This window comes from Amia ocellicauda, chromosome 4, assembly GCF_036373705.1.
Source record: "Amia ocellicauda isolate fAmiCal2 chromosome 4, fAmiCal2.hap1, whole genome shotgun sequence".
NCBI classification, from domain to species: Eukaryota; Metazoa; Chordata; class Actinopteri; order Amiiformes; family Amiidae; genus Amia; species Amia ocellicauda.
In genome coordinates this window covers 21,870,058-21,895,661 of record NC_089853.1, presented here as the reverse complement: position 1 = coordinate 21,895,661, position 25,604 = coordinate 21,870,058, and the positions used below count along the sequence as shown (strand labels likewise).

Below are 25,604 nucleotides of genomic sequence, written 5' to 3'. Positions count from 1 at the left end.
CACTTCTCTGACCAAAACAAAATGGGGGAAAATGGACAAGTCAGAGAAAGTGACTGGAACTGCTGCTGCATTGAATAATGGATAACTGTCCAAAATTATAAGCAGGCAACCTTTAAAACAATGCTAATATTGGTGTGGACACAAGCAAACCCCACTGGATTCACAGAACACTTCACTTCCTCTCTCAGTTTTCTTCCACTGCAGTGCTTGTACTGAAGCCAATGAAAGTATCATTCAGACGGGGGCTATAAATCTGTTTTTCAGTCTTGCAGGAATCCATGAAGACCACAGGGACTTAAAGAATACCAAGCTGTAAAACACACCAAAACTGAAAAGGAAAATCCCAGCGTCAAACTCAGACTTGCTTTCCTAACACCTTAGTAAAAGCCACAAATTGTACACTTCAAGTGTGCAGGGAGATTCAGGGCTACTTAGAACACTAAGCGGATTTTATTTATTTAACTTGATTTCATTAAACTTAAAAATTTACTGCATGCTTACAAAATCCTATTCTAGCCCGAATACCAAACTCGACAACTGAAAAAAGACCTTAACTTAGGGTGATCATTTGCAGGAGTTTAAACACATTACTCATTTCCCTTGAAGAAGCACAATAGCTTTTTTGTGTGGAAGCCACTATTTTAACAATGAAAAATGCAGTTGAAAACAAGTCCTGGCACAAAGGCTACGTGAAAATGATGTATTCCAGTTACATCATGCAGCAGGCATTTGAAAATGATTACAAAACTGGTTCTAATTAGAAAGCCACCTGCAAAGGCTATATAAGGGCTGGGTTTACCCCAGTCATAATGAAAACACCCCTTTCTCTTTGTTTTGACATTACTGCCATGTGCCTCTGGTTCCCTGTAACTTAAAAAATAAATAAAAATAAATAGAAATAAATATTGGATGGACATTTCAGGGACAGATTACAGTTGTCTTGAGCTACATCTCTGGCAATACCATCAACATTTCAAATAGTCTCAATTTGGAAATGGTTTTCACAGTTCCTTGTTCAGCTATTGTTTTAAATCATGAAACACACTTATTTTAAATTAAATTAAAATCATTCCATGATTCTAAACACTAAGCTATACCCATTAAACCCAGTAAGACTTTACAAAAGTTGAGAATCACAAAGGCGATAGGTAAAAACATTTATTTTTGAGTAAGTTTTACACTGTATAGTGCCACTGAGCTACGTAGTAAATAACAGTACATAATATTTCCTCTTCTTCAGTTCAGACCTGTAGTATTAAAGTCAATGATTTCAGCAGTTTTTGTAACTTACACACACTTAGTACTTTACATGAGCATAACATCTTTGAAGGAATATACTGAACCAGGTTGTAGGGGAACACCCAGGATGCACACTAAAATGTCACAGAATATTCACAGGGTGGGGCATTTTTGCATTTGTTTCATTGCACTTGTGAGGTTTTCTTTTTCATTAAAAAAAAAAAGCAAACTGCAGCTGAACACGCTCTATATATTCTCTCAGGTCACAAACAGCTTAAGACATTTACAAATGTATAATATAGCTGCTGCCATGTGTTGACAGACCAAAATTAAGATACATATATATTTTTAAGAACTGAAAGTGGTTTTAATGGGTTTTACAAGGCTAGATCATTTTACATCAGAGCTATGTTTCCACAACATGTTTGTACAGACATCATATGTAAAACGTCCCATGGTGAAGTGGTTCAAGCTTTCACATTCAAAGCATGCAAATGTTCCTCTGTGCAATCCAGTTGATTTGTATTAAACAGCATGCTGCCTTTCTTATGTAATTATGTAAGATGACCTAGACAGTTCACAGCTAGACTCTATATCAATGCTCAACAAGTGCCAGAGTGGAAAATTATACTCAGCTGCATCTGAAAATGTGGTCATGTTTTACCGTTTGTTAGTTTTTACTGCAGTCATCAATGTTTAAATATTCTTTTTAGAATATTTGTCTAGGAAGAGATTTGTAGTATTGGATTTGTGAGTACATGTCTTCCATTGGCATTTTGAGAAACTGACCACTTTTTTCCAAATAAAAGAAAATTATGTTCTTTCTTTATCAACCATAAAAGGTGAAGAATCCCAAATACATATTCTGAAAGGAATTACAAATTGTATATGAAAGATGAACAGCTGTCTTTGGCATATAAGAATAGCTACCATTTTCAATTTCATGTTGATGGAGTGAACGAACTACAGATATCATTATGATCATTAAGACTTTATATTTATAATACTTAAAATCAAATTAAGGGTATTTTGAATACTACGTCTTTTAAGACATGGAGGGGGGGCGGGGAATTGACAGTACTTGGTATATTTTTCAAGAAATTACTTAAGATACTTTTGTTCCCTCTTCCCCACAGAAGGGAGCAAAAAAAACTCTTGAAACTCCTTCACAGAGAAAAACAGTGGAGACATTTAAGACAAAGAGAGTTTGATCGATGCACGTACAGCGTGGCTAAGAAGGACAGTCCACAAGCTGCTTTAGTATCGCCTACATCTCTCAACTAGCCTGGAAGAGTCGGAGAGAAAAATAGCATAGAACGTTCAAAGTTTTTCAGATAACCATCACTTTGTTATATCCTTGTGCTTTCAAAATAAGTGCAGACTGGCAAGCATCTGTGCAGCTTGTGTTTTTGTCATCATCACAGCACACTCTGACTGTTTAAAAACATCACAGACTGTTGACCGTGCAGGAAAAGGGGATGTGTGAAACCAGCACTGTGTTAGTCTATGCAAACACTACTTTCCTCTGGGAGTTCACTTGGTACTGCAGCAAAAAGTGTTCAGACTACGTCCATTCTTACTGCTGACAATACAAAACAAACAAAACCAAACTGGCTTATATTGCAATAAAAAAACAAGCCAATACAACACCCTTCAGATCTGTAAAGGAGCAGCTGTACAAAAAGGCTTGCACATGTATACAGTTCAACCTTTTAAGTACAACACACTTAACAAAGGGAGTGTCCATTAAAGATATGGAATGACAGATACATTTTAATCACATTCTAAAAACAAAGAAAAAATCCCGATGTAACATAACACAAAAAACATATATAATATTCTCAACATTTGTAAAATAACCATTAAGAACACCAGCTGCCTGGTGAACCAGCATCAGCATGATTGTTAGACTTTTTTTTTTTTTTTTTTGTTTTTTTGTTTTTACAATGCTCTCAATAGCTAGGAAAACAAACCAACACAAACAAAATGATGTTTAAAAAACTTGTGCAAAATCCAATTCACTACTCTTGACAATGTGGTTACGTTTTCTTTCCTATCAGAAAAGACAGAACAAAACAATGGTGCTGCTTGAGAGGTTTGACGCAAAGGGAGGTGGGGTGGGGGGGTGAAGAAAGAAATTCAAATTATATAACTAAACTAAAATCTATCTACGGCTATAACATTGGAGAGGGCTATTCCAGTCATTTCCCTTCTACCCAGACAGGTGATCTTTGAGGATGCCTTGCCCTGGAGTTTGGCACAAGACTTTTGCAGTAGAGCTGTAATAATTCCACACGATGCAACACAGCATTTGGCAGGCTGGCACTCCAGGTTTACGCATCTCCCTCTACTCGCCTCTTGCGAACTGAAAAGGAGAACACAAGCAGTTTGCATTGAGGTAAATCCTTTTAGAGTATGTGCTGTGCACGGAGAGGAGAGAGAGGGAGGAAAAATAAGAACAGCACACACACAAACGTCTTCAGAAAGCTTATGATTATGATTATTATTGTTGTTGTTGTTGGTTTCCCACCAATCATTTTTATTTTGTACTACAGAATAATTCAAATTTTGAAACTGGACTGAACACTTTTTGAAAAGGAACCAAATTTCACTATGATTAAAATTGTAGCACATCATTCTGGAGACGATGGATTACTATTACTACTCCCCCCATGTGTATTACGGGCACACAGCACACACGCGCTTAGTTGCAGTAGTGTTGGCATTTTTACTACCCATTCTGGAAGCCTGCTTCAGAAGTCCATGAAAAACATGCTAGCGTATCAAAGTGTTAGAGGTTCTCTGTACCAACTGCAAACACTGTTACCGTTACTTTTCAAACATGCCGTAACACTACACTCAAAGATCTCAGGGAAAAACAAAAAGAAAAGCAGGTTAGGTTGTCAGAAACATGCTTGAAAACAAAGATAAGAAAAAAAAAAAGAGACCTTAGATTAGATTACATTTTAAGCAGCAGTATTCACAACCCTGGAAGGCTTAAGACCAGGTTTCGGTTCTGCCGAATCAAGGCTGTGCGGAGGGTAAAGGACCTTTGAAATGACACAGCCTGGCACTCCACAGTGAAGAGGGAAGGAAAGGAGGAACAGCTTGGTTGAAGAAAAGAAAGATAACTGCATCAGCAAGTGATGCCAAGATCACATTAAAGAAAAGACTCACAAAGAAGCAGCATAGGGTATAAAAGCCCCAAAGTTTAAAAACATTCAGAACAGCTGAGATAATACACTCTCAATGCTGCTCTTCTGTAAGACACGAACACACACTCTCTTAAGGAGGAGAGACCAAAAAAACACTACTGACAATATTTTACACTTTATAAAATATTCTTATATAAAGACCTCCTTAAATATTGTGCACCACACTCTCCAGCCAACAGCATCAGTATATAAGGACTGTAAAAGGCACAGAGTCCTTACCAAGGTCATTGTTCTTTGTTATAGCTGCTGCCGCCCTGGCCCTTGGTCCCTGCTGTGTGAAGTGGTATCCAAACTTCAGGATACTTGTGTTTTCTTCCAGCATCTTGGCGATTTCCATTTCCACTGTGGCTCCCAGTTGCTGCCTCTGTTTTACCAATCAAGAGACAGAGGCAGAAGTCATTCACCTGCACTGCACATCTGAACGGGAAGCCCATTATGTATGGTTCTGCTTTTACTGACCTTGTGAATAATATATATTTTTTTTAATTCAAGTCTCTGAAATGTGAGATCATAAGTTTAAGTGCAGCTGCAGTGGAGACTTCCGATAGAGTCATGTTGCATGACCTGTGACAGGAAGACATGGAAAATATGCACGTCGAGGAACTTAAGAGCTGCATCAAAGTAGGGGGCATGTTACGTGGCGAATAAACCTTTCGAAAGAAACCCTGACAGCTTTACATATACTGCGCGACCTTGACTGCTGTCACACAGCTTGGGTTAAAGCCAGTCATTAGAATGCATCCCTCACAGTCAGTGTTCATATAATTGCATGTATAAATGGGCAATTCTGACCACTTCCAGTCGTGTCAAGCTGCCAGGATTCCTACCTGATTATCAATCTTGATCTCCATCAGTATGTCATTGTCCCTCAAGGCTCCCACCAGAGCATGAATTCCAGTCCCAGTAATGAAATTGGATTCCAGGTTTAGGCTTTTTAGGGCCTTGTTTTCTCTTAACATATCAGAAAAGGCCTTGTGGATTAAGCAATGAGAGAAATGTTTAGTATATAGACACACACAGAGAGCACCTAGAACATAATGGATATGGATACATATAGATCAAGTTTATCTGATAGAATAATTATGTAAATTACAAGAAAAAACAGAGGATAAATAAAAGGAGGATAAATACAGAAACACAATAAAATAAAAAGTCAAATAACATCTTGGTGAGTTCACTATACATACACTTTAGTTTATATCAAGGCATCATCTTTAAAAATGATGAAGGATTACCAAAGAGACCACAGTAATAACTGAAGATGCAGGACAAAAAAAGATGTATCCTTAGTATGCATCATCCAATACATCAAAACATGTAAGGACTATATGATAGAAAAAAAACTTTTATTCGGGCACTTACGACAGCTATTGGATCATTGCTTCGGGTCGCAGCCAAGCTGAATTTCTTCACGTGTGTATTCTTCTCCATGGCCTTTGCAAAATCCTTCAGCGTGGGAATGGGAATATTCTGGAAATTAAATTAGAAAATAAGTTTTGAATTAAGAAAATACAGAGGAAAAGAAATAAAATGCATTGACGGTCATAGTCTGAGAACTGAAATTCAGTTTTGGCTTGTTTTGGGTTCTTTTTAGTTTTCCTCCTGCAACACAAATTCTGACCTTTAAAAGCTTCCCTGTATAACTACAGCTGGAGGGATGAGTGAATGAGAAAACCTACCTTGATGTTGTTTAAGTTGACTTCAGTCAGAGCAGGATCGTTTGATTTTATCCTTTGCAAAGTCTCTTCCACGTTAGTTGGATTAGGTGGCTCATCAAAAACAGGTTTGACCTTTTCCCCTTTAATGACATCTGTAAAGCAATACAACTTAAGTACTATAATTCTTGTACAATTCATATTTATTCTGTTATTTTATATTTTTATTACACAAAAACGTGGTATTATGTAAACTCTTAAAGCAAACAGAAGTTGGTTTCATCATAGTGTGTTGCAACACATTATGATTATTTGTATGAAGCTATTTGGCATTTAGGTTTAACAAGCATGTATGTAGCAGCTTCCTATAACAGTTGGTGTACAAATAAGTTCAAACAAAATGACAAAAAAGCAGAACAGTAAACTCAAGAGGCACAATGACAGGAATAGAGAGAGAGATGTAGGAGCCTTGGGCAGGAAGGGGCAGAAGAGCAACCACAGCACAGGAGAAGAGGGGTAGTTTTATGGAGTCTAATTAAATAGTGTAGGCAAGTATATTATTCAGGTCAAAACACATGTACATAAGAAGTATTGTGAGTAAAAGAAAATGGTATTAAAAGCATTGCTGAAAAGAGAGAATGCAAAACACTGTTATACTTACTGTTATAGCCTTCTTTACTACCAGCGATATCATAGCTTTGTGTGCTGGTTACCAGTGTATGCACTCCGAGAATAGCTTGAAAACAAAATGGAGAACAAAAGAAACTAAAAACTTTGCATTATAAATAATTTCTAAACGAATTGTCAAAATGCAGACCACCTTAGTCTGGCAGGAAGCCTGAATGTCAGGCCCACTCTCCAGCAGTACAAGCTGCTGTGGGCTACCGCAGTAACTACAGCAACTGATGGCACCTGCCTGTGAATTTCTCTTCCCTGAGTTTAACGGGACTCCCACAAATAAGGAAAACAGACAAGGCGACAATTTCTGAACATCATAAATTTCACAGAATCAGTTTGGCAGTTTGGCAATGTGAACTGTAACAACCCAGGATTACAGGTGAGCAGTAACATTTATTTGCTGTAAAGTGAGCTTTTAGTCAGAAGAAATACTTTAATAGAGTGAAGTACCATCTATACTGCAGCTACTGGCATGGAAGTGACTTGAAGTGAATCGACTTGAAGTGTTGAATGAGGGAGCAAATGGGAGCAAGTGACATATTGACATTATAACAGGCCCATACAAAGACACTGTATAAAACAGAGAAATCTACTGGTACAAAGCTCAGCTGCTTGAGAAGAAAAAAAAAAAAAACGCAGAAATTGAATTTGATTGTCAGCACTTTTTCTTTTATAAATTGAAACCTTGATACATTCACTATAGTTCCTGCCATTGTTGCTGTTTTCAGGAGTTTTTAGTTTCCCACGCTACAGACAATCGTGGAGCTGTACTTCTCCGCTTACCTGCTAGGTCACACAGTTCAGTGTCAGTAGCACTAGAGAGGGCTTCTTCTAGTTCCGGGTCAAGGGTCGTTACCTCTTCTTGGCGCTTTTCAATCGGCTTTTGTTTAGGCACATACGCCTTGCCTGTTAAAACAAGAATCACACATAAAAAATGTAATCTGAATCGGATTTAAATTAAAACATTTGTATTCTTTTTGGAACTGGAACTGTTCTTATAATAACTCAATAGCATAAATAGCTTATTAACATAATAATTATATATTACTATGGACATCAAAGTGTAATAAAATTGAAAGTCAGACTCCATATGTGATGGAAACTGACAATTGTTATAATTGTAGTTAAAAAAAACTTGACCTTAAACCAAAGACATCCTGGATGAATTATTTGCTTCTTTACCTCTCCCACCCACCTCCCACTCCCCACCTCAACAAAAAAAAACCTATGAAAACACTGGAAAATATGCCGAAAGACTTGATTATGGAGAAAGTAGTGTCAGCACTGGGTAAGTTACACAACACTTGCTTTGGTCCTCTTGGTGGGTAAAGAGTTTTATATTACACAAAAACATTCAGTATTCTGTAAACTCGAAAGAATTTGTCTTGTTATTCTTGGTTACCAAAATAAGAGAACCAAAAATAAACAACCTAAAAGAATCCTCAAAGATACAGGACATTTCCATGACATTGTTTCTTTTTTGTTTGAAGCAGAAAACAAACATTTACTAAGTTTTAAAAAATGCAAATCAAACCAGCTCAATGCTTACCACAAAAGTGCATGTAGAACTGGTATGGTAAGCATTGTCCAATCATCCTATGTATATTCTTAATTTTTTTTGGTTGACTATATTGAATTCACCCAAAAGATATTAAGTCACAATTGGATGACAAAGAACAATGCTCAGTTATGTTTTACATTGTTACAATCATGAACTGCCAACACAGCTGTGATCCTTACACAAATTGCTAAAGTCACAGAACTACATTTTTCTGCTTAACTGTTGTAAATGCAATCATTCATTTAGGTTTGTATGCAGGTCCTGACAATTCCCAAGTCACCACATTATAATGAAAGACTGGCTGATTTCAAGGCATGCAAATCAAATCAAACAATCAAGTTGTAAATTTGTTCCATGCTCATTAACTTGGAAAAGTCAGTGTAACTACTATGGAACAGTTCTGCTGCATGGTGAAATCAAATGGCAATTCCTTGAATCGGATTATGGAGTTGTTTATCATGGTATTGGATTCAATACAAGCATCCACGTTTTAGTGTATGTAAGGTAAAAGAACTACAAAGTCTATGAGGTCTAAGATGCTATCAAATGCTACATATGCAATACAGCAGCAAGAACATCTATTTGTTACTCAGCAGAGCAAAAGGGAAATCAAAGCAATTCCAGTCCTATCTCCCACTTTGTCTTGTATAGGTCTTCCTTTATTGTGCAATTGTTCAAAAGAAACCACAGAAGAACAGTTCATTGCTACAGTGCCTTGCAAAAGTATTCATCCCCCCTGGTGTTTTTCCTATTTTGTTGAATTACAGCATGTTATTTAAATTGATTTTTATTTGTATTTCATGTAATGGACATACAGAAAATAGTCCAAATTGGTGAACTGAAATGAAAAAAAAACAAAAAAAAAAAACAACGGAAAAGTGGTGTGTGCATATGTATTCACCCCTTTGCTATGAAGCCCATAAATAAGATCTGGTGCAACCAATCACTTTCAGAAGTCAGATAATTAGTTAAATAAAGTACACCTGTGTGCAATCTAAGTGTCACATGATCTCAGTATATACAGTGAGGGAAAAAAGTATTTGATCCCTTGCTGATTTTGTACGTTTGCCCACTGACAAAGAAATGATCAGTCTATAATTTTAATGGTAGGTGTATTTTAACAGTGAGAGACAGAATAACAACAAAGAAATCCAGAAAAACGCATTTCAAAAAAGTTATAAATTGATTAACATGCAAATCAATTTATAACTTTTTTGAAATGCGTTTTTCTGGATTTTTTTGCTGTTATTCTGTCTCTCACTGTTAAAATACACCTACCATTAAAATTATAGACTGATCATTTCTTTGTCAGTGGGCAAACGTACAAAATCAGCAGGGGATCAAATACTTTTTTCCCCCTCACTGTATACACCTGTTCTGAAAGGCCCCAGAATCTGCAACACCACTGAGCAAGGGGCACCATGAAGACCAAGGAGCTCTCCAAACAGGTCAGGGACAAAGTTGTGGAGAAGTACAGATCAGGGTTGGGTTATAAAAAAATTTCCAAAACTTTGAACATCCCATGGAGCACCATTAAATCCATTATTAAAAAATTGAAAGAACATGGCACCACAACAAACCTGCCAAGAGAGGGCTGCCCACCAAAACTCACGGACCAGGGAAGGAGGGCATTAATCAAAGAGGCAACAAAGAGACCAAAGATAACCCTGAGGAACTGCAAAGCTCCACAGCGGAGATTGGAGTATCTGTCCATAGGACCACTTTAAGCTGTACACTCCACAGAGCTGGGCTTTACGGAAGAGTGGACAGAAAAAAGCCATTGCTTAAAGAAGAAAAAAAAAAAGCAAACACGTTTGCTGTTCACCAAAAGGCATGTGGGAGACTCCCCAAACATATGGAAGAAGGTACTCTGATCAGATGAGACTAAAATTTAGCTTTTTGGCCATCAAGGAAAACGCTATGTCTGGCACAAACCCAACACCTCTCATCATCCCCACAGTGAAGCATGGTGGTGGCAGCATCACGCTGTGGGGATATTTTTCATCTGCAGGGACTGTAAAACTGGTCAGAATTGAAGGATTGATGGATGGCGCTAAATACAGGAAAATTCTTGAGGGAAATCTGTTTCAGTCTTCCAGAGATTTGAGACTGGGACGGAGGTTCACTTTCCAGCAGGACAATGACCCTAAGCATACTGCTAAAGCAGCACTCGAGCGGTTTAACAGGAAATATTTAAATGTCTTGGAATGGCCTCGTCAAAGCACAGACCTCATTTCAATTGAGAATCTGTGGTATGACTTAAAGAATGCTGTACACCAGTAGAACCCATCCAACTTGAAGGAGCTGGAGCAGTTTTGCCTTGAAGAATGGGCAGAAATCTCAGTGGCTAGATGTGCCAAGCTTATAGAGACATACCCCAAGAGACTTGCAGCTGTAATTGCCACAAAAGGTGTCTCTACAAAGTATTGACTTTGGGGCGGTGAATAGTTATGCACGCTCGAGTTTTCTGTTTGTTTGTCTTATTTCTTGTTTGTTTCACAATAGAAAATATTTTTCATCTTCAAAGTGGTAGGCATGTTGTGTAAATCAAATGATACAACCCCCCCAAAAAATCAATTTTAATTCCAGGTTGTAAGGCAACAAAATAGGAAAAATGCCAAGGGGGTGAATACTTTCGCAAGGCACTATATAGTTGCACTGGGAGTTTTATAAATCATGGTCCTAACCAAGTGTATTTTACCTCTTATTTTCTGTACTTATGATGGAGGGCTGGTGGACAGTGGGGTTGGGTATGAATTAAGATTCCCAAGAGTATATTAATCGGGAACTGCATACATAACAGGTTCAAAACAGCCCTAAAGACAATGTCACAGGTGACTTCTGGAGATGCGAATAACTTCTAAGTGAAACTTACATGACAGAGCTGACTCGATTCAACAGTACAAAGCTCTTACACACAGCGACAATTAAAACGTGACGTTTCTCTGTTCTTGGCTTCTCCACATGACTAGCTGACAAAAAACAGAGAACCAAACCAAATGGTAATGCTTGACTTCCCCTCTACACTGCAGTCAGGCAGGGGCACGCCAGCGAGTCTCACCCCTGTATTTTGCAAACAGAAAAGGCCTACTTCTAAGAAAAGAAAATGTACATATACGGTACTAGAGTGCTGAGCAGCAGGATAGTTTTAAACTAGCAATGGGTTAGAGTCCAAATGAAAGAACAATTTGACTGGAAGTTCTTGGGCTCCAGGGGTACTTGCAGTCTTAGTTGCTGCCACACTGACTCTAAATCACAGGCCAAAACCTACTCACACAGAATGTAAAGAGGTATCCAGAAAAAAAAGTTGTTTGAACCACGTGAAAATATTCAGATTCAGCTCCATGGTTCTCTCAAACAAAATTATGCCGTGATGTGGAAGCCCCACTCTACAGCTAACTAGTAATGTATGACACTCTAGAAGCTTGAAGAAATGCAATTAATTGTGTATTAGTTCCTTAACTTTTGACCCATGTCTAAAGCCGTTTTAAGAGGCTTACGGCTTTGTTTCTCTTTTAAAGCTTTGCAGCCGAATAATTTGTAATATGCCGAGTTCACAGGCAGTTTGAGCAGTTTCTCAGTATGGCCCTATCTATACAAGTGGCCAGGAAAGAGAAAAATGACCCACAAATCATCCTTGACAAATACACAGATTGCGCTTTCCAGCAAACCACAATCAGCCAGCAGCAGTGCACAGGAAACAAACTTCTTGTTACTAACTGCTTCTTAGCACTGAAACTCAAATTTAACCACACTGAGAACACATGCAATCTCAAAATAAATACATATTAAGAAGTACAAATAAATACAGAATTTGTAAGAAGGATCATTCTTTTTTTTTTTTTTTTATGTCCAGCTGTTACGCCATGTCCCAGGTAAAGCTCAGCTGTGTATACAGAAAGACAACTTCTTATGCGCACAGTAAAGCCATCACATTAAACAGCCCTCAGTCCTCTTACTCCTGCTGGCTTAGGTCTTCCACTCCTCATTTGCACACAGTAGCACTGAGGAACACATTACCTCACTTATCAAAAACAAATACCGTGCTCAACAGGATACAAACTTATCAGACAACATCCCATTTCCTTTGTGTGTATACTAAAAATCAGTGGCTGCAATCTAAACAGTTTGTGCTTTCCCAAGACAACCATACTTCCAAAGAGAAGGAAATTCTCTGTGGTAACGTCCACATGTCGTGTGCAAGAACAGAGCTGCTATACCCGGTCATTGATCATAGTCACTCACTCAAATAGGACCTTATATATAATAACTTTAATCAAATGAATGAACTCTTGTATATTTATTTAGGCTAATAAATGTATTTGACATCAACTCATCCATTGAATTTGAGACAATAACTTGCAAAGGGAAATAAAACGCACATAGCATCATTTGTTTCATTTTGAGGGTTTTGCTTACTACACTATGAACCTGGATGTTCAATACAGCAACAAGTATTGGTTATATAGTAACAGTGCCAAATTCAGGGAATCTCTCCCAGGAATACAGAGGGAGTTTCCAGTTCCTGCCCTGCTGATTTTAGACTTTCTGATGATATAATTATATGATTGGCCTGTGCCAGATTTGGTCTCTCTAGGTCTCATTTCAAAATAAAATGTAGAATCTGGCCTTAAAAACAATATTTTTTTTTTGCAGATGTATGTTTGTATGTGCAATCTCTACGTGCGATCACTGAAAAATAGCCTATATCACTCATAATCTACATTGCAGAAACTCAAGTTACAGTACCAGATTTTAAGTGAAAGCAGGGGGGAAACCTAAAACAGGAAGGTTTTGCCTTCCTCAGTGGACTCCTCAGAGACGACAGCAAGAGATAACATACTGTGCACTGGGATTGTCCTGCCAATTACACAATTCCACCTGCTACTCACGGCCCAGTGACCCAGTGCTGCTCAGTGCACAGCCCTCTCGAAAGCATAACGCCATATTCAAACTTGAACTCCAAGACAGGAGTACAATCCCAAGACTGCACCCTTAGAGACAACAGCTAGGCTCCTACAGAATTCACCCCAGAGGGTTTTCAGAGCAGACAAATAAATAAATAAATTAGCAACACTAAGACTTCTCTTGCCAAGATTTCTCCAAGCGATTATAATCATTAAATCCATTAAACATTTATTAAATAGAAGGGTGGTTGTGGTGTGTGTGTGTGTGTGTGTGTGTGTGTGGAGGGGGGGGGGATTATTTCCTCCTCTTCTATATAAGAATATTTGTTGTAATTGTTTTAAAACCTGTGATTCATCCTTTAAAACTTATGCTCAAAGATAAAAAGGTGAAGGTTTCATTTCATGACCACAAAAGCAAAAGTTGGCACTCAAGCCCCATCAAATCACACCATAAACAATAGCATTTCCAAAGCAGTGCAAGTGTCTTGTGGAGCAGACCACAGCATGAACCGTGCTGGAGTTGCCATGGGAGCGGACAGCAGTGCTGGGCCTCTAGAACATGCGACACAGTCGGTAACTCTGAAGCATTGTGCTGTGGCAGCAAACTTGGCTAGCATATTAAAAGATACTCCTTCTCACCACCCCCACACAAAAACTCCTGTGCTATAATGAGGGAGAGTCACCATGGGATCTTGCACTTCCTGACAGCCTCGAACTCCACGATAAGGAGGTAATCAGCAGTTTTCCGGTAGTTTGTTAAAGACGGGAGTGCTGCAAGTACCGTAACATTGTGCAACAAAGCACATGGACTGCACGCATATTAGTCATCAAATCAGATGCAATATTGATCTTATAGATGCAGATCGCCAGACAGGTAGAAAAAAAAAACACTATATTAAAAAACTGTTGGAAAAAAAAAAAAGATCAGAAAAAAAGGCAATTAACATTCCGAGTCAGGAAAGTGTCTAGACAACAACAATAAAATCACCAGGCTTATGAAAGGAGGAAATAACTGCTTGTGCAGCATCTCTCATCACAACAGGGAACAGCTGATCATATACTAAAGCTAAACCCCCACCATAGAAGCTACTCCGTACCAGCCTTCACCACTGAACTGTGTGTCCATGAGAATAGCGGAAGAAAGGCTTGTACAATTTGGGTTCCAGTCACTGAGTGCACTACAGCACAAGTATCATCAACCCACACAGCTTAAGTGAAGCAAACTGAAGTAATTCAAAAAGTCACCTTAAAATGCTATATTGGCATATTTTCTTCAGTACACTACATATCATATAATTCTAAAGGTTTAAAGGTTTTGGGACTCAGATGTGGCCGTAGTGTGAAACGACAGGCACTTTCTTGTAGAGCACACAGTCTTGGGAAGGTATAAATTAAGGCCGCACTGCAGAACAAACCTCTTAACCAAATCAATGTAATGCAGCAATACAGCATCCAATCCTGCAGTTATTGTCTGAGAGCAAACCTTAACTTGATTTCAAGACGCTTTGCTGCCATTTGAAAATGTGCGTCTTATTGCGCTAATCCTACATGTGGAAGATTGCAATGTTTAATATACTTAGACTTACTACATAATACAGGCATACTAACACAGCTTTCAATATGTGTGCAACAAATTGTGCCGTATCTAGCCAAATGGGTTATCAGGCACTTGCGCTAGATCTAAATCTTGATCAAAAAGCAACCCGTAATACAGACTTGACAGGCTTTCAAATCAGTTATAAAGTAGCTCAGACGTACAGGTATGATACAGGTCAAGGTTGCCATAAGATGGAGGTGTAAACTGTATACTGAGAAAGAATGTAACCGGCATCCACTGCATTGGCCTTCTGTACATCACAGGCACTTTCCTGTCAGGCTGCTTCATTTTAGCACTTAATTGTAATGATCCAGGACCTCTTACGACTCTCAGACACCTCCCTCAACTCAGGACACATCCTAGAGCACATTCCAACATCTGCTGAACAGGTATTATATTTTATCTTTGTTCCCAAAAAAGAAACAAAGGGGTAAAGAAACTAGAAATAATTCCCTATATATTTAGCCTGCAAGAAGAGGTGCATTTTATTAATACTTTATACCCCCATTAAGAGAGATTTCTTTTTTAAGATCAGGAATCTATCAAAGTGTATTTTTTTATATTTCTTACTGTTCTGGACTATTTAACTCATCCTCTGTAAGGATCACTTGAGACGAATACTAACGGTTTAGGAATTTCTTTGGCTAGACTGCCAATTTTACTAAGAAAATAAAAAAAAAACGTGCTTCTCTTAACTTACAGATTTCAGATGATCTTTTAAAAGCAACCATCAACGTCCTCTTTTGAAACTACACGGACTTCAGAATGTCACGACAACCAAGCATAAGGAGATGAAAGTAACTAACTCAGTCAATAAATCTCAAAGTCAAAAGGTATTATTGTCCAAGTCATACAATATTTTTATTGAATGTGGAAATATATATATACTCCTTCAGGACTAAATAACAGTGTTGTTAAACTCTGTCAGCTCAATTAGTGACATGCAAGCCTCCCTTTAACAGCCCAGTCTGCATTCCAGGACAGGCTGTCAAAAGGACTGCCTTGCTGACTAACACACAACAGCCCATAAAATGTTTCAATGTCACTATGTAGCCCCAGTAATTCTCCCAACAGTCATCTGTTTCAATGTATTGTTTTTCCATGATGTTTGTGTGAATCATTTAATTATTGGTCTATGCACTCATTTGTGATCTGTATTTAATATAATAGACATCACAGGGCCTTTGTCAACATGCCGGCACAATGTGCCCGTATCTGTAACGTAAACTGTTTTTCAACTTGGCAAGCCACTTCATAAACTCAAAGTGTGAAAGGAATACAAATAGATACAATGCTGCAAGTCAAGTCATGTAGGTCACTGAGAAACTATGTTACATTATAACTGAAGAAACCATTTTTCAATGCTCCTCACAAATGTGTAGGCCTATTCTCTAGTTAATTTTCTAACACATACAGCCAATTTTGACATATTTTAATCAGCAGAGTTACAATGCAAGTGCCCAGATGATGTAACTAATTAGTAATGTATAGTATAATTCAATGGCCTTTCCGGTGAACCCTGCTCTGACTCCACCTCATGCAGAGACAGGCATTGCTTCATGGCTGCTCTGTGGATTATGTAATCAGGAAACCCCCCCTCCCTGAGCTAGGCAACGCCTCTATCTGCATTAAGAGAGAAGAAACCGTGTGTTATTATGACACGCACTGCACACATGGGATTCATTTATCATTTGAGTTCCCTGCCAACACATTTGCCCTTCAATCATGGAGAAAAAAAAAAAAGATTATCATTTGCATCATGCAAGGTGGTTCTTACTGGATCAATGACAGCTTAGTCAGCATTACTGTGTATAGAAACACTGATCTAATGCCTTTGCATCATCCACACGATTCAAGCACACCTGGATTTATTATTACATGACAGGTAGTATAATTACCTAGTGACCACTCACGTACAATCACATCCTACTCAGTGTCTGTAATCTAGGTTTAACCTGTCTGTATAGTACGAGACAGATGATAGTGGTATTTTCCAGACTCTCCCATGTTCAAATGAGAATACATGACTAAATCAAAATACACATATCAGAGCTCTGGATACATTAAACCCTTTTTGACTTCAGTTTGAACTTGTTCTCTTATTCCCAGCTGTGGTTCTGTAGGCCTATTCTTTCTGTTTCTTTCCATTCAGCGGGAGAGCCACCAGAAGAAGATTTATCAGAATTTAAAATGTTTTATGGTATTTATAAAACTGATGTGCTTCGCAGAAACAAGTAAAAGCTCTGGGCAATCTTATCTCCATTTAATCTACAGAGGTTTTGCACATCTCCAATAACCTTCAACATCCTTTAATTTCCATTTCACTGGTGCTTTTTATCTAATACACAGAATGTAGTACCTACTATTATCCATTTTTAATTTAATGAAAGTTCCTTTATCTTTTCACTGCAATACCGCAACAGAATGGCGTACCTTTCCGCTCTCCTGTAAAAGGTAAAATATCATCCCTGTCCTTATATTCCAGAGCTTCCTTCTCCAGGTAGGCAAGGAGGCGCTCTCGATTGAAGGGCCCAGTAGCACCTTTAGCGGTCTGATCCTTCTGTCGCAACCCAGCTGGCAGCAGTGCATTCTGGGGAGAAAAAGCAAAAACAGGAAATGAAACAAAGCACAGTCTCCGTTCACTGCTGGAATCAATTGAAAGCATCAATAAGGGCTGAAAGATGCTTTCATGTTTGAGCTATTGCTGCAAGCAGCATTAACAAACCCACCCATCCCTTGGGTATACCAACGAATAAAATACTGCAGTTTAAACCCAGAAAAGCGAGAGAACAGAGTGGTATTGTTCAATGCCAATGTGTCCTATAGAGTACCCACAAGCAACAAAGTACGCAGAAGTTTCCCCACTGCATTTTTTTTTTCCAGAACACTACAGAATGACAGCTGACCCTTAACTCTGTATTTTCCACTCTTTTTAAATGACCACATATGATACATGTAAGCCAGGAATAAATCATAACTTGAGCTCCCACCTTGGCCCATAACCCCATTATCCTGTGCATAGAAATGTGAAAGATATGTACACTGCCTTTCCAGGGCAAGTAATTAAGTTAACAGTTTTCCAGGGGTTCAACTTTAATACTTGCTTTATATCACAAGCAAATCTGCTGTTGAAGGGTCAATTAAGTGAATAGAGCACTGGGTTTTTTTGTAGAAAGACACCTAAAGACCTAAAACCCTTTGCCCTCACCTCTGGGTCGAGCTCCTCGAGAGCACTTTCCAGTTGTTTCAGCTCCTCCTCAGACAACTTGTTCAGGATTTCATCCTCATCAATCTCCTTGTACTTCTCCAGGTCCTTCTTGAATGGCAGTGCCATGACTGCAGTGGCCGTCTGTTGAACAGTATTTCTGTAACGTGTTCCGTGTCAATGTATCGAGCCAGCAAAATTTCCACTGTGAAAAAACAAACATGGAAAGAAGGGTGTTATCTTTCTGTGTGTGAAAATATCAATGAATACATGCGTTACACTCACACACACAGGGTTCATTCTTTTCTCTCATTCACATTCTCATTCATTTGCCAATTGCATTACATTTTAAATTGTGCTATCTTTTAACCTTGAGATCATACAGTACAGATGGAGAATAAAGTTACTGTCTTTACCTAGCTCTGGGTTGCTTTATTCTGACTGAAAGACTGCTTTTACAACTTGTGTGTAAAAAACAAAATAAATATGCGAACAATTTTCCAATACACAGACAAAGCACGTGCTTAATTAACATGTCATCTCCCCCTCGTTAAAATGGCATGTTCGTGAATGAAGGCTTTGTTACAGTTAACATTTGTACCCTGTGCGTGTGTGGTACATGAAGTACTGTTTTACTGGATTTATGGCTTTCAGCAGCCCACTGATTCCATTGCGTAAAGGGGCTGACTAACATGAAGAACATACAAAAAACATATTTTGGAAGCTGAGTGAGGTGCAATAAATGCCTCCTGATCCTTCAATCTATTAAAATAACCTAAAGACAAGTGTGTGAAACCCACCATATAGCGGTGAACCTGGTAATGAAACGGTTGCCTCACCATCAGCCTCTCCCACCATGCAGTTTAGAGTAATTAATTCAGGATCCCACGCACTGCGCCACACATGTTAACCATTTGGTGAACAGCAGTATTTAACCCTTGAGCTGGTACTGCACACCACCGCTGCAACTCTCAGTTCCGAAGGCTACTGCCCTCTGACCTCCGGCACACACTCGGGGGTGGAACGGACACAACTTACAGATGGGTACAATCTAGAGGTAGCCAGGGTTTTACAGGCTCTGCTGCATGATGAATTATTAAATGCACATGAGAACAAGAGATACATGCAACTGCTCCTCATACAAGCACAATTGTCAGGGTGCAGCCTATAAATCAGAGTGCCTGTCGATTCCCTAGTAGGCCTCTATAGCTACCATACCAAAATAAATCAAACTGTAAGCGTGTGCCGTCTTCCTATTACTTCTTGCCATACAGCTCTGTAAAAAAATTGAGACCACTGCAATTTTTTTTTAAATCAGCATCTCTACATGTATGGCAGCCATTCCATTCCATTCCTATTTTTATTTGGAAGAAATGTTGTCAGTAGTTTATAGAATAAAACAAAAATGTTCATTTTACCCAAATACATACCTATAAATTGTAAAACCAGAGAAACTGATAATTTTGCAGTGATCTCTTAATTTTTTCCAGAGCTGTATATAGCCTAATTGGTTAACTATTATATAGCCCATGGTCAAAAAGGTTATCAGCAGCTTCCTGAACAGTCAGCCAGGCTTTAAGTGTGACTGCACATTAAGACAAGGAAAGCTCAACATACTAAGCAATGCAACATTACACCCAACAAATAATAGTAAAATTGCCTTTCAGCTCCTTACTACGCTGGACAATGGGCAGAATGCGTAAGAATTCTGGAATCACCAAAGTTCATTACAAAGCATTATGGACAGAACGCACAGTCTGGCAGAAGGAGGAATTATTTAAGACACAACCCAATACATATCCACAGTCTGTGCCACTGTAAGAATCCTCCACACAGACACACCCTGTCATTAGGTTTCTATTACTGATCGAAAGCCACGGTGCACTACTACTGGCGTAACACAGGACTAAAGGAAGGGAAGGGGAAGCCCGTAATCCAATAACCGCACAAGAAAATAAAAAAGCTGTTGTGGGAAACAAAAACTCATCTATAAAATAAGAAAAAAAAAAAGCAAAAGGTTTTTATATTAAGGCAGAAAAACAGGTAAGGAATGAGAGCACACTGTAATGCACACCTCCGGACAACTTATAAACAGTCAAGTCTGAACCATTCCAGTGAACCCAATGAGGCATTCGAAGAGATAACTAATGTCTTTAGAAAACAGCTCAACCTCCGCAGAAGTGCAAGAGAGCTGTGGTTTGCTTACGGATGCCAACCCTCCTGTTCAGACCGCCAGGGAAAAGTGCTCTGTGTCCAGATCTTACGCTTCCCACTAAATCAATACCATCTGGTTAGAATATTTGTGTGGGATCCCAAAGAAAGAGACTGCTAATGTAAAAAAACAAGATACCATTCAAGAAACACAACACTAAACTGAAACAGCTGTGCAAAATCACAACAACAATAACAATAATGATATCTTTGATAAATTACAAATCTTACGATAGCTACAAATCTTACAGTACCTATTCTTGTGCCTACTGCATCACCACATTCAAATTAGTCTTAAATTATTTTCTTTTTTAAATCATGATAATAAATTAAAAAAAAAAAAAAATTGCTGCACAAGGCTTCCAACATCTTCAGGGATCTAGACTGCAAGATTTAATTGAAAACCTGATTGATGTCTGTTAAAATACTAACTTTATGAAAAAAATAAGCCTTCTGATGATCATGTGGCTTAATGTGCATTAATGAATGCCAGAAGTAAAATCTTTCCATCGTCTGACATACAATAATAATACAATTTGCATAAGTAGTATTAAAGCTGTACCAGCCCGCTGTTCTGGTCTTATTTTTAAATGTTGTTAATATGAATATATGTAGTAAAACTTTCATATTCCTCCCCCCACCTCCAAGTACCGCCCATTGCTGGTTTACTCCCTAAAACCAAACTAATCTCTCTCATGTTTTTATATTTCCATTGCTAAATTGTTTTATGCTTTTTCCATTATGATGAAGAGTGCATATTTTTGTTACTGCCTGTAATAAAAATCTCTGGCTTTATTCCCCACAAATATTTTGAATCGTTTAGCAATTAGCTCTGTCCATTAAAATTCTCAATAACCTGAACGTGCAGAGGCCAGGCCCTGGAAAGGCCTACTCTCGTCCTTCATAGCTGCCAACCCAGGATTAGGCTAATCTATTTAAATATACATAATGCTCTTACAAATACATGTCAGCATTTACCTTGTCAAAAATGCTATTTTAAATGTATTTTCTACCATCTGGAACAGCACGTGCAGCCAACGCAGCAAAATACTTGAGCCTCTCCTAGGCACCTTAGAAATATTGTTTTGTCTATGTTGTTGGCAAAATAGTTGCAAGGGGTATGAGAAAACAGATTGAACAGATCAGACTAGAGTAAGAAAATCAGGGATTCGGCATGTCAAGATCCATCAATGCCTCACCCAAATCAGTCTTTTAACCCCCCCCCCCGCAATCTGAAGACAGCGGAAAGAGTGCCAGTTCCCAGAGATTGGCCTGCTTCTCTCTCTTAAGCCCTGAGACAATGCTAACACACACACCGACTTCAAGCACTTTGAGATGTGTAAAAAGATTCTTTAAGCTAGAGCTATTTGGTTTTGGCATGTGACTTGTCACTCACAAGTCAGGCTTCAGTGTTATTTTGTGTTACATGATTGGTTTGGGTTCCTAGACACGATCATTTTAGAACCACAGGTTTACGCAGTACCAGTATTTTATTTTATTTATTTTAGGTGCATCCACTTTCTTTCTTTCAGGGCACCTACTCTTGATCTCTGAAATATTACTGCTCTGGGAATGGCAAAATCAAAGTGCGTGTTTGACTTTCATCTTGCTGCCACAGTTAAACAAATATATTTCTATTGTATTAAGCACACACCTGCCACACCTGAGAGTATAAGAACATGGTCAAGCTTTTTTGAAGAACAAAAACCACATCAACTATACTATTTTAATAAGTTTAGTGATACAAAAGATATAGTACAGCAGAGTGCCTTTCTGTAAAGCAGGTTCAGGCCTGCAGGTCAGTATAGATACGTTGCAGAATAGCTGCATCTCCTGAAAAATAATGCTTCAGCCTTACATAACATGAAGCATAGTGAGAACAGATTTGTAGATGGGGTATTATTATTATCATTATGGATTGTTTTCATTGCTGACATTAAAGCAGCTAAAAGTTTATTAGCCTATTCCATCTGATTTATCAATAACAGTGAAGCGTCAACAACAAGAGGTGTTACTCGAGAGTGTTCGAATGAAGAATGCCAGCATTGTAACATGTTTATAGCACTCTTTTAACACAGCACAGTACAAGGCTTAACACATGGAAGAGCTCTTCATTGTTTCAGGACCTGATGAAGGAAGGAACTACATGGCTCCAAAACATTTGTTTTCTCTATTGAGTTACATAATCTGAGAAGAATGAAGGTGGGACAGCTACATTTATTTTAAGACAGAAAGTCATGCTGTTAAGGCATTGTAACTCTTGTGACAATATGTTTTAACCCATAAGAGCAGCAACAGGGTGGACAGAGTTCCTGCCAGGCTCATACATACATCTGTGACCTCCAAGGGCCTTACAACCCGGAAAACTCTCTCATTCCCCAACTTCCATCCAGTTTGCACAATAAACTGCTGTAATCCGTAAATGGGTTCCAACTCTTTGTGGCCCCTCACATGCATCACTGAATTCAAGCTTCAGGGGTTGCATTAATTGTAAATAATCGTAAAGAAAAGGCAAAGAAACTTCTCTCAATGCGTACCACAAGAGGAAGTAATGTGGAAGTCCAGAAAAGAGGTCCAAATAAAATACCACAGTCAAAGTCTGAATGAGTAGACTAAAATGGTACCGAGTGGGGAATAAAACAGAATGGATTCTAAAATTAGCAAACACAAACTGCTGAGTTTAGACCTAGTTAGGCTCCTCCTGGCATTCCTCGTAGAACAACAAGTATCAGACCAACTCGGGCAACTGCAAAGCCCCACACAGACTGTGCAGAAGAACACGAGAGCTCACAGGAGTGTGGGTACTATATCATGCTAGTTTTATTTAGGGTCTGCACAGCATGCCTAAATCTTTGTGAACAGGGAGGGAGGGAGGGAGAGAGAGAGAGGGATAAAAAATAACCTATTTTAGACTAGCCTAGTTTTGTTCACTTCTGAAGCCCTTGGGGTCTGCCAGCTTCACTTTATCTGTACTACATTATCAATTATTTCACACACAAGGCAAGGAAATGGCTCCAGCTGTTTGGCAGTGATTAATTGGGGGCTTTTCCAGTAGACAACCATCAGACCTGTTGGCTGTGGTGTTTGCTGCAGTGAGAGCCCATCTACAGGCAGTTAACAAGACACAGAAAAATCAGAGGAGCACCTAAGCTACAAAGCTAGGCTCACAGGAGAATACACTCATTATCACACACCAAAAACAACCTCTCTTCCCCTCTCTTCTCTCCTGTGCAAGAACAATATTTCTATGCAGACAATTAAACAAATCCTACCACATTTGGCCTTATGTGTAAAGTAATTTGTCAGACCTTGTTCAAAATGAAAGTGGTACACATGCAGAATAGGGATAGGTAGTGGGGGTGGCCATTTACTCTGACTGGAGATTTAAAGAACTCAAAGCCACTTGACTTCCCACGCAGGTTTTTGTGGGCCTAATATTTTTTAATCAAGGCCTTAGTATCAAACATTGTGGTGTCCCCGTTTACATCTACTGTTATCTAACAATAATGAACTGTTGCCTACAGCACCATTGTGGCTGTTGTTTTGGCTGTATTTTTAATAACGTACTCGATTAATAGACCCTTTATACGTTGTGGAGCACTTTGTGAAAACAGCTGTATGGTACGTTTTGAATGCATTCATCAGCACGTTGCCCCTTCACTGTGATTATAAACGAATTTAGGAAATATAAGGGCGAGTGCAGCGCATAATCTGCGACAATCCTAACAAAGTGCACGTTTAAACAATGCCCACCCAAGCAACAATTTCTATTACAATATTGGCAATCGTTTTGTAAGGTCTTTAATGCAGTGCTCATAACTACATCTATCTGTCAAAATGTCTTCAACGGGACAACTAGCAGGTCTATAAATGTCTTCAAAGCAGCGATTACAATCTGCAATCTGATCACAGTATCACCAATCCTTTCACTTCTCATACTTTATTAATAAGGGGAGTCGCGGAAAACACTGCTCTCGTCCTGCAGCTGTCTGGCATGTCGAAGTTGCAGCGTGAACTGTTGGGGTGTGTGACAGTATTAACATGCATCTCTTAAAAAAGGTATCGCAAGCGAAAGCATGGAGAATACACCCCACTTCAGATGCCTGTCAAATGCACGGCCATCAACGACACCAGTCGAAACCGAATTATCCGTCCGGCCTGAAATATATATTTGCACACGTGTGTCTGACAGATGGTAACACTGATCCGCAGAGAGGAGTCCACTGGAAACAGCAGCCCAGCAGGGCGCGATTTGCATTTCCGGTACTAATGTAAACCATTCGTTAATTCATCACCAGTGGGGAATGGTTAAAACAACACTACTTACTACTTACTACTGGTAATAATAATAATAATAATAATAATAATAATAATAATAATTAGGCCAAAAGTATACACATAATCTAACAACAACAGTAGTATTTCCTTTAGCAGGACAACAAAATAGCATAGTTTAGTTAAAGCCTATGTTGTCTACACTTAATTATGCTAGAGTAAAATACTTCACACACATACCGTCGGGAAACACTCATTCTTCATACAATTCATGTCAAGATTTTGTACACTGGAACACAGAAAGCTACGTGAATACATGTATGTGAGAAGCAGACAAACTGTACAGTCCTATGCATGTACACTCCCCAGCTACAAGCTACCATCATTAAGGGGAAAGTGACTCAATCCTTTCCCTGCCGTCTACACCTCCCATCGTTTTTTAGTCATGCCTCTATTATTACAATAAACACTCAGTATCATGCTTGTGAGCATATATAAAACACAGAGCCCAGTCTCCGTCTCATTTCGTGGTTTCTTCACGTTCACCAATGAGATCTTGCTCGTAGTAGTAGTAGTAGTAGTAGTAGTAGTAGTAGTAGTAGTAGTGTATAACACAGCGCTATGTGTAAAAATGCCTGATTTAACTACCCACCGTACAACTCCACATCCACTGCCTTCCCCACTTACCGTCAATTCTGTATCCGGATGACCGAAGGCAAATTAATAAAGAGGCTCTTCGAAGACACCTTTTACGCTTTTTCGTACAGTCACCTTATAATTATATTTCCTACTCCTAAGCTTCACTGCTTTCACTGTCTCACCCCAAGGGCGGTAACACAGGAAGACAGAAACTGGACGCAAAGGACGTTCCGCAGGGGCGAACACTCTGGCAGCTAAACCAGCCAATGGGGAGAAGAGCACCCGCCCCAATACGGTAGTTGACCAATCGTATCCAGCGATGACCGAAACCGGAAGCTTACGTCAGTATAGAGAGGCGTCTGGGAGTTGTAGGACTGAAAGCAATTAAATATTTCCTCGTCATCTGAGAGTCAAGTCACAGC

General features: G+C 38.9%; 1 protein-coding gene across 2 annotated transcripts in view; it reads right to left on the bottom strand.

The window, feature by feature from the left end:
- Window positions 1–1,144: 1,144 nt before the first annotated feature.
- Window positions 1,145–25,604, bottom strand: part of tmod2 (tropomodulin 2) — a 36,471-nt gene continuing 12,011 nt past the window's right edge. Inside the window, exons 1-10 of one of the 2 annotated variants that reach the window (XM_066701378.1) lie at window positions 25,231–25,389; window positions 18,061–18,262; window positions 17,286–17,442; window positions 7,571–7,693; window positions 6,771–6,845; window positions 6,134–6,264; window positions 5,817–5,924; window positions 5,282–5,425; window positions 4,674–4,818; window positions 1,145–3,604 (exon numbers count right to left, since the gene is read on the bottom strand). In XM_066701378.1, the coding sequence (XP_066557475.1) occupies window positions 3,573–3,604; window positions 4,674–4,818; window positions 5,282–5,425; window positions 5,817–5,924; window positions 6,134–6,264; window positions 6,771–6,845; window positions 7,571–7,693; window positions 17,286–17,442; window positions 18,061–18,186 (1,041 nt within the window). In that variant the 5' untranslated portion in view covers window positions 18,187–18,262; window positions 25,231–25,389 and the 3' untranslated portion in view covers window positions 1,145–3,572. Of the gene's footprint in view, window positions 3,605–4,673; window positions 4,819–5,281; window positions 5,426–5,816; window positions 5,925–6,133; window positions 6,265–6,770; window positions 6,846–7,570; window positions 7,694–17,285; window positions 17,443–18,060; window positions 18,263–25,230; window positions 25,390–25,604 lie in introns of those variants that run through there. The other variant, XM_066701379.1, reaches the window with a different exon arrangement.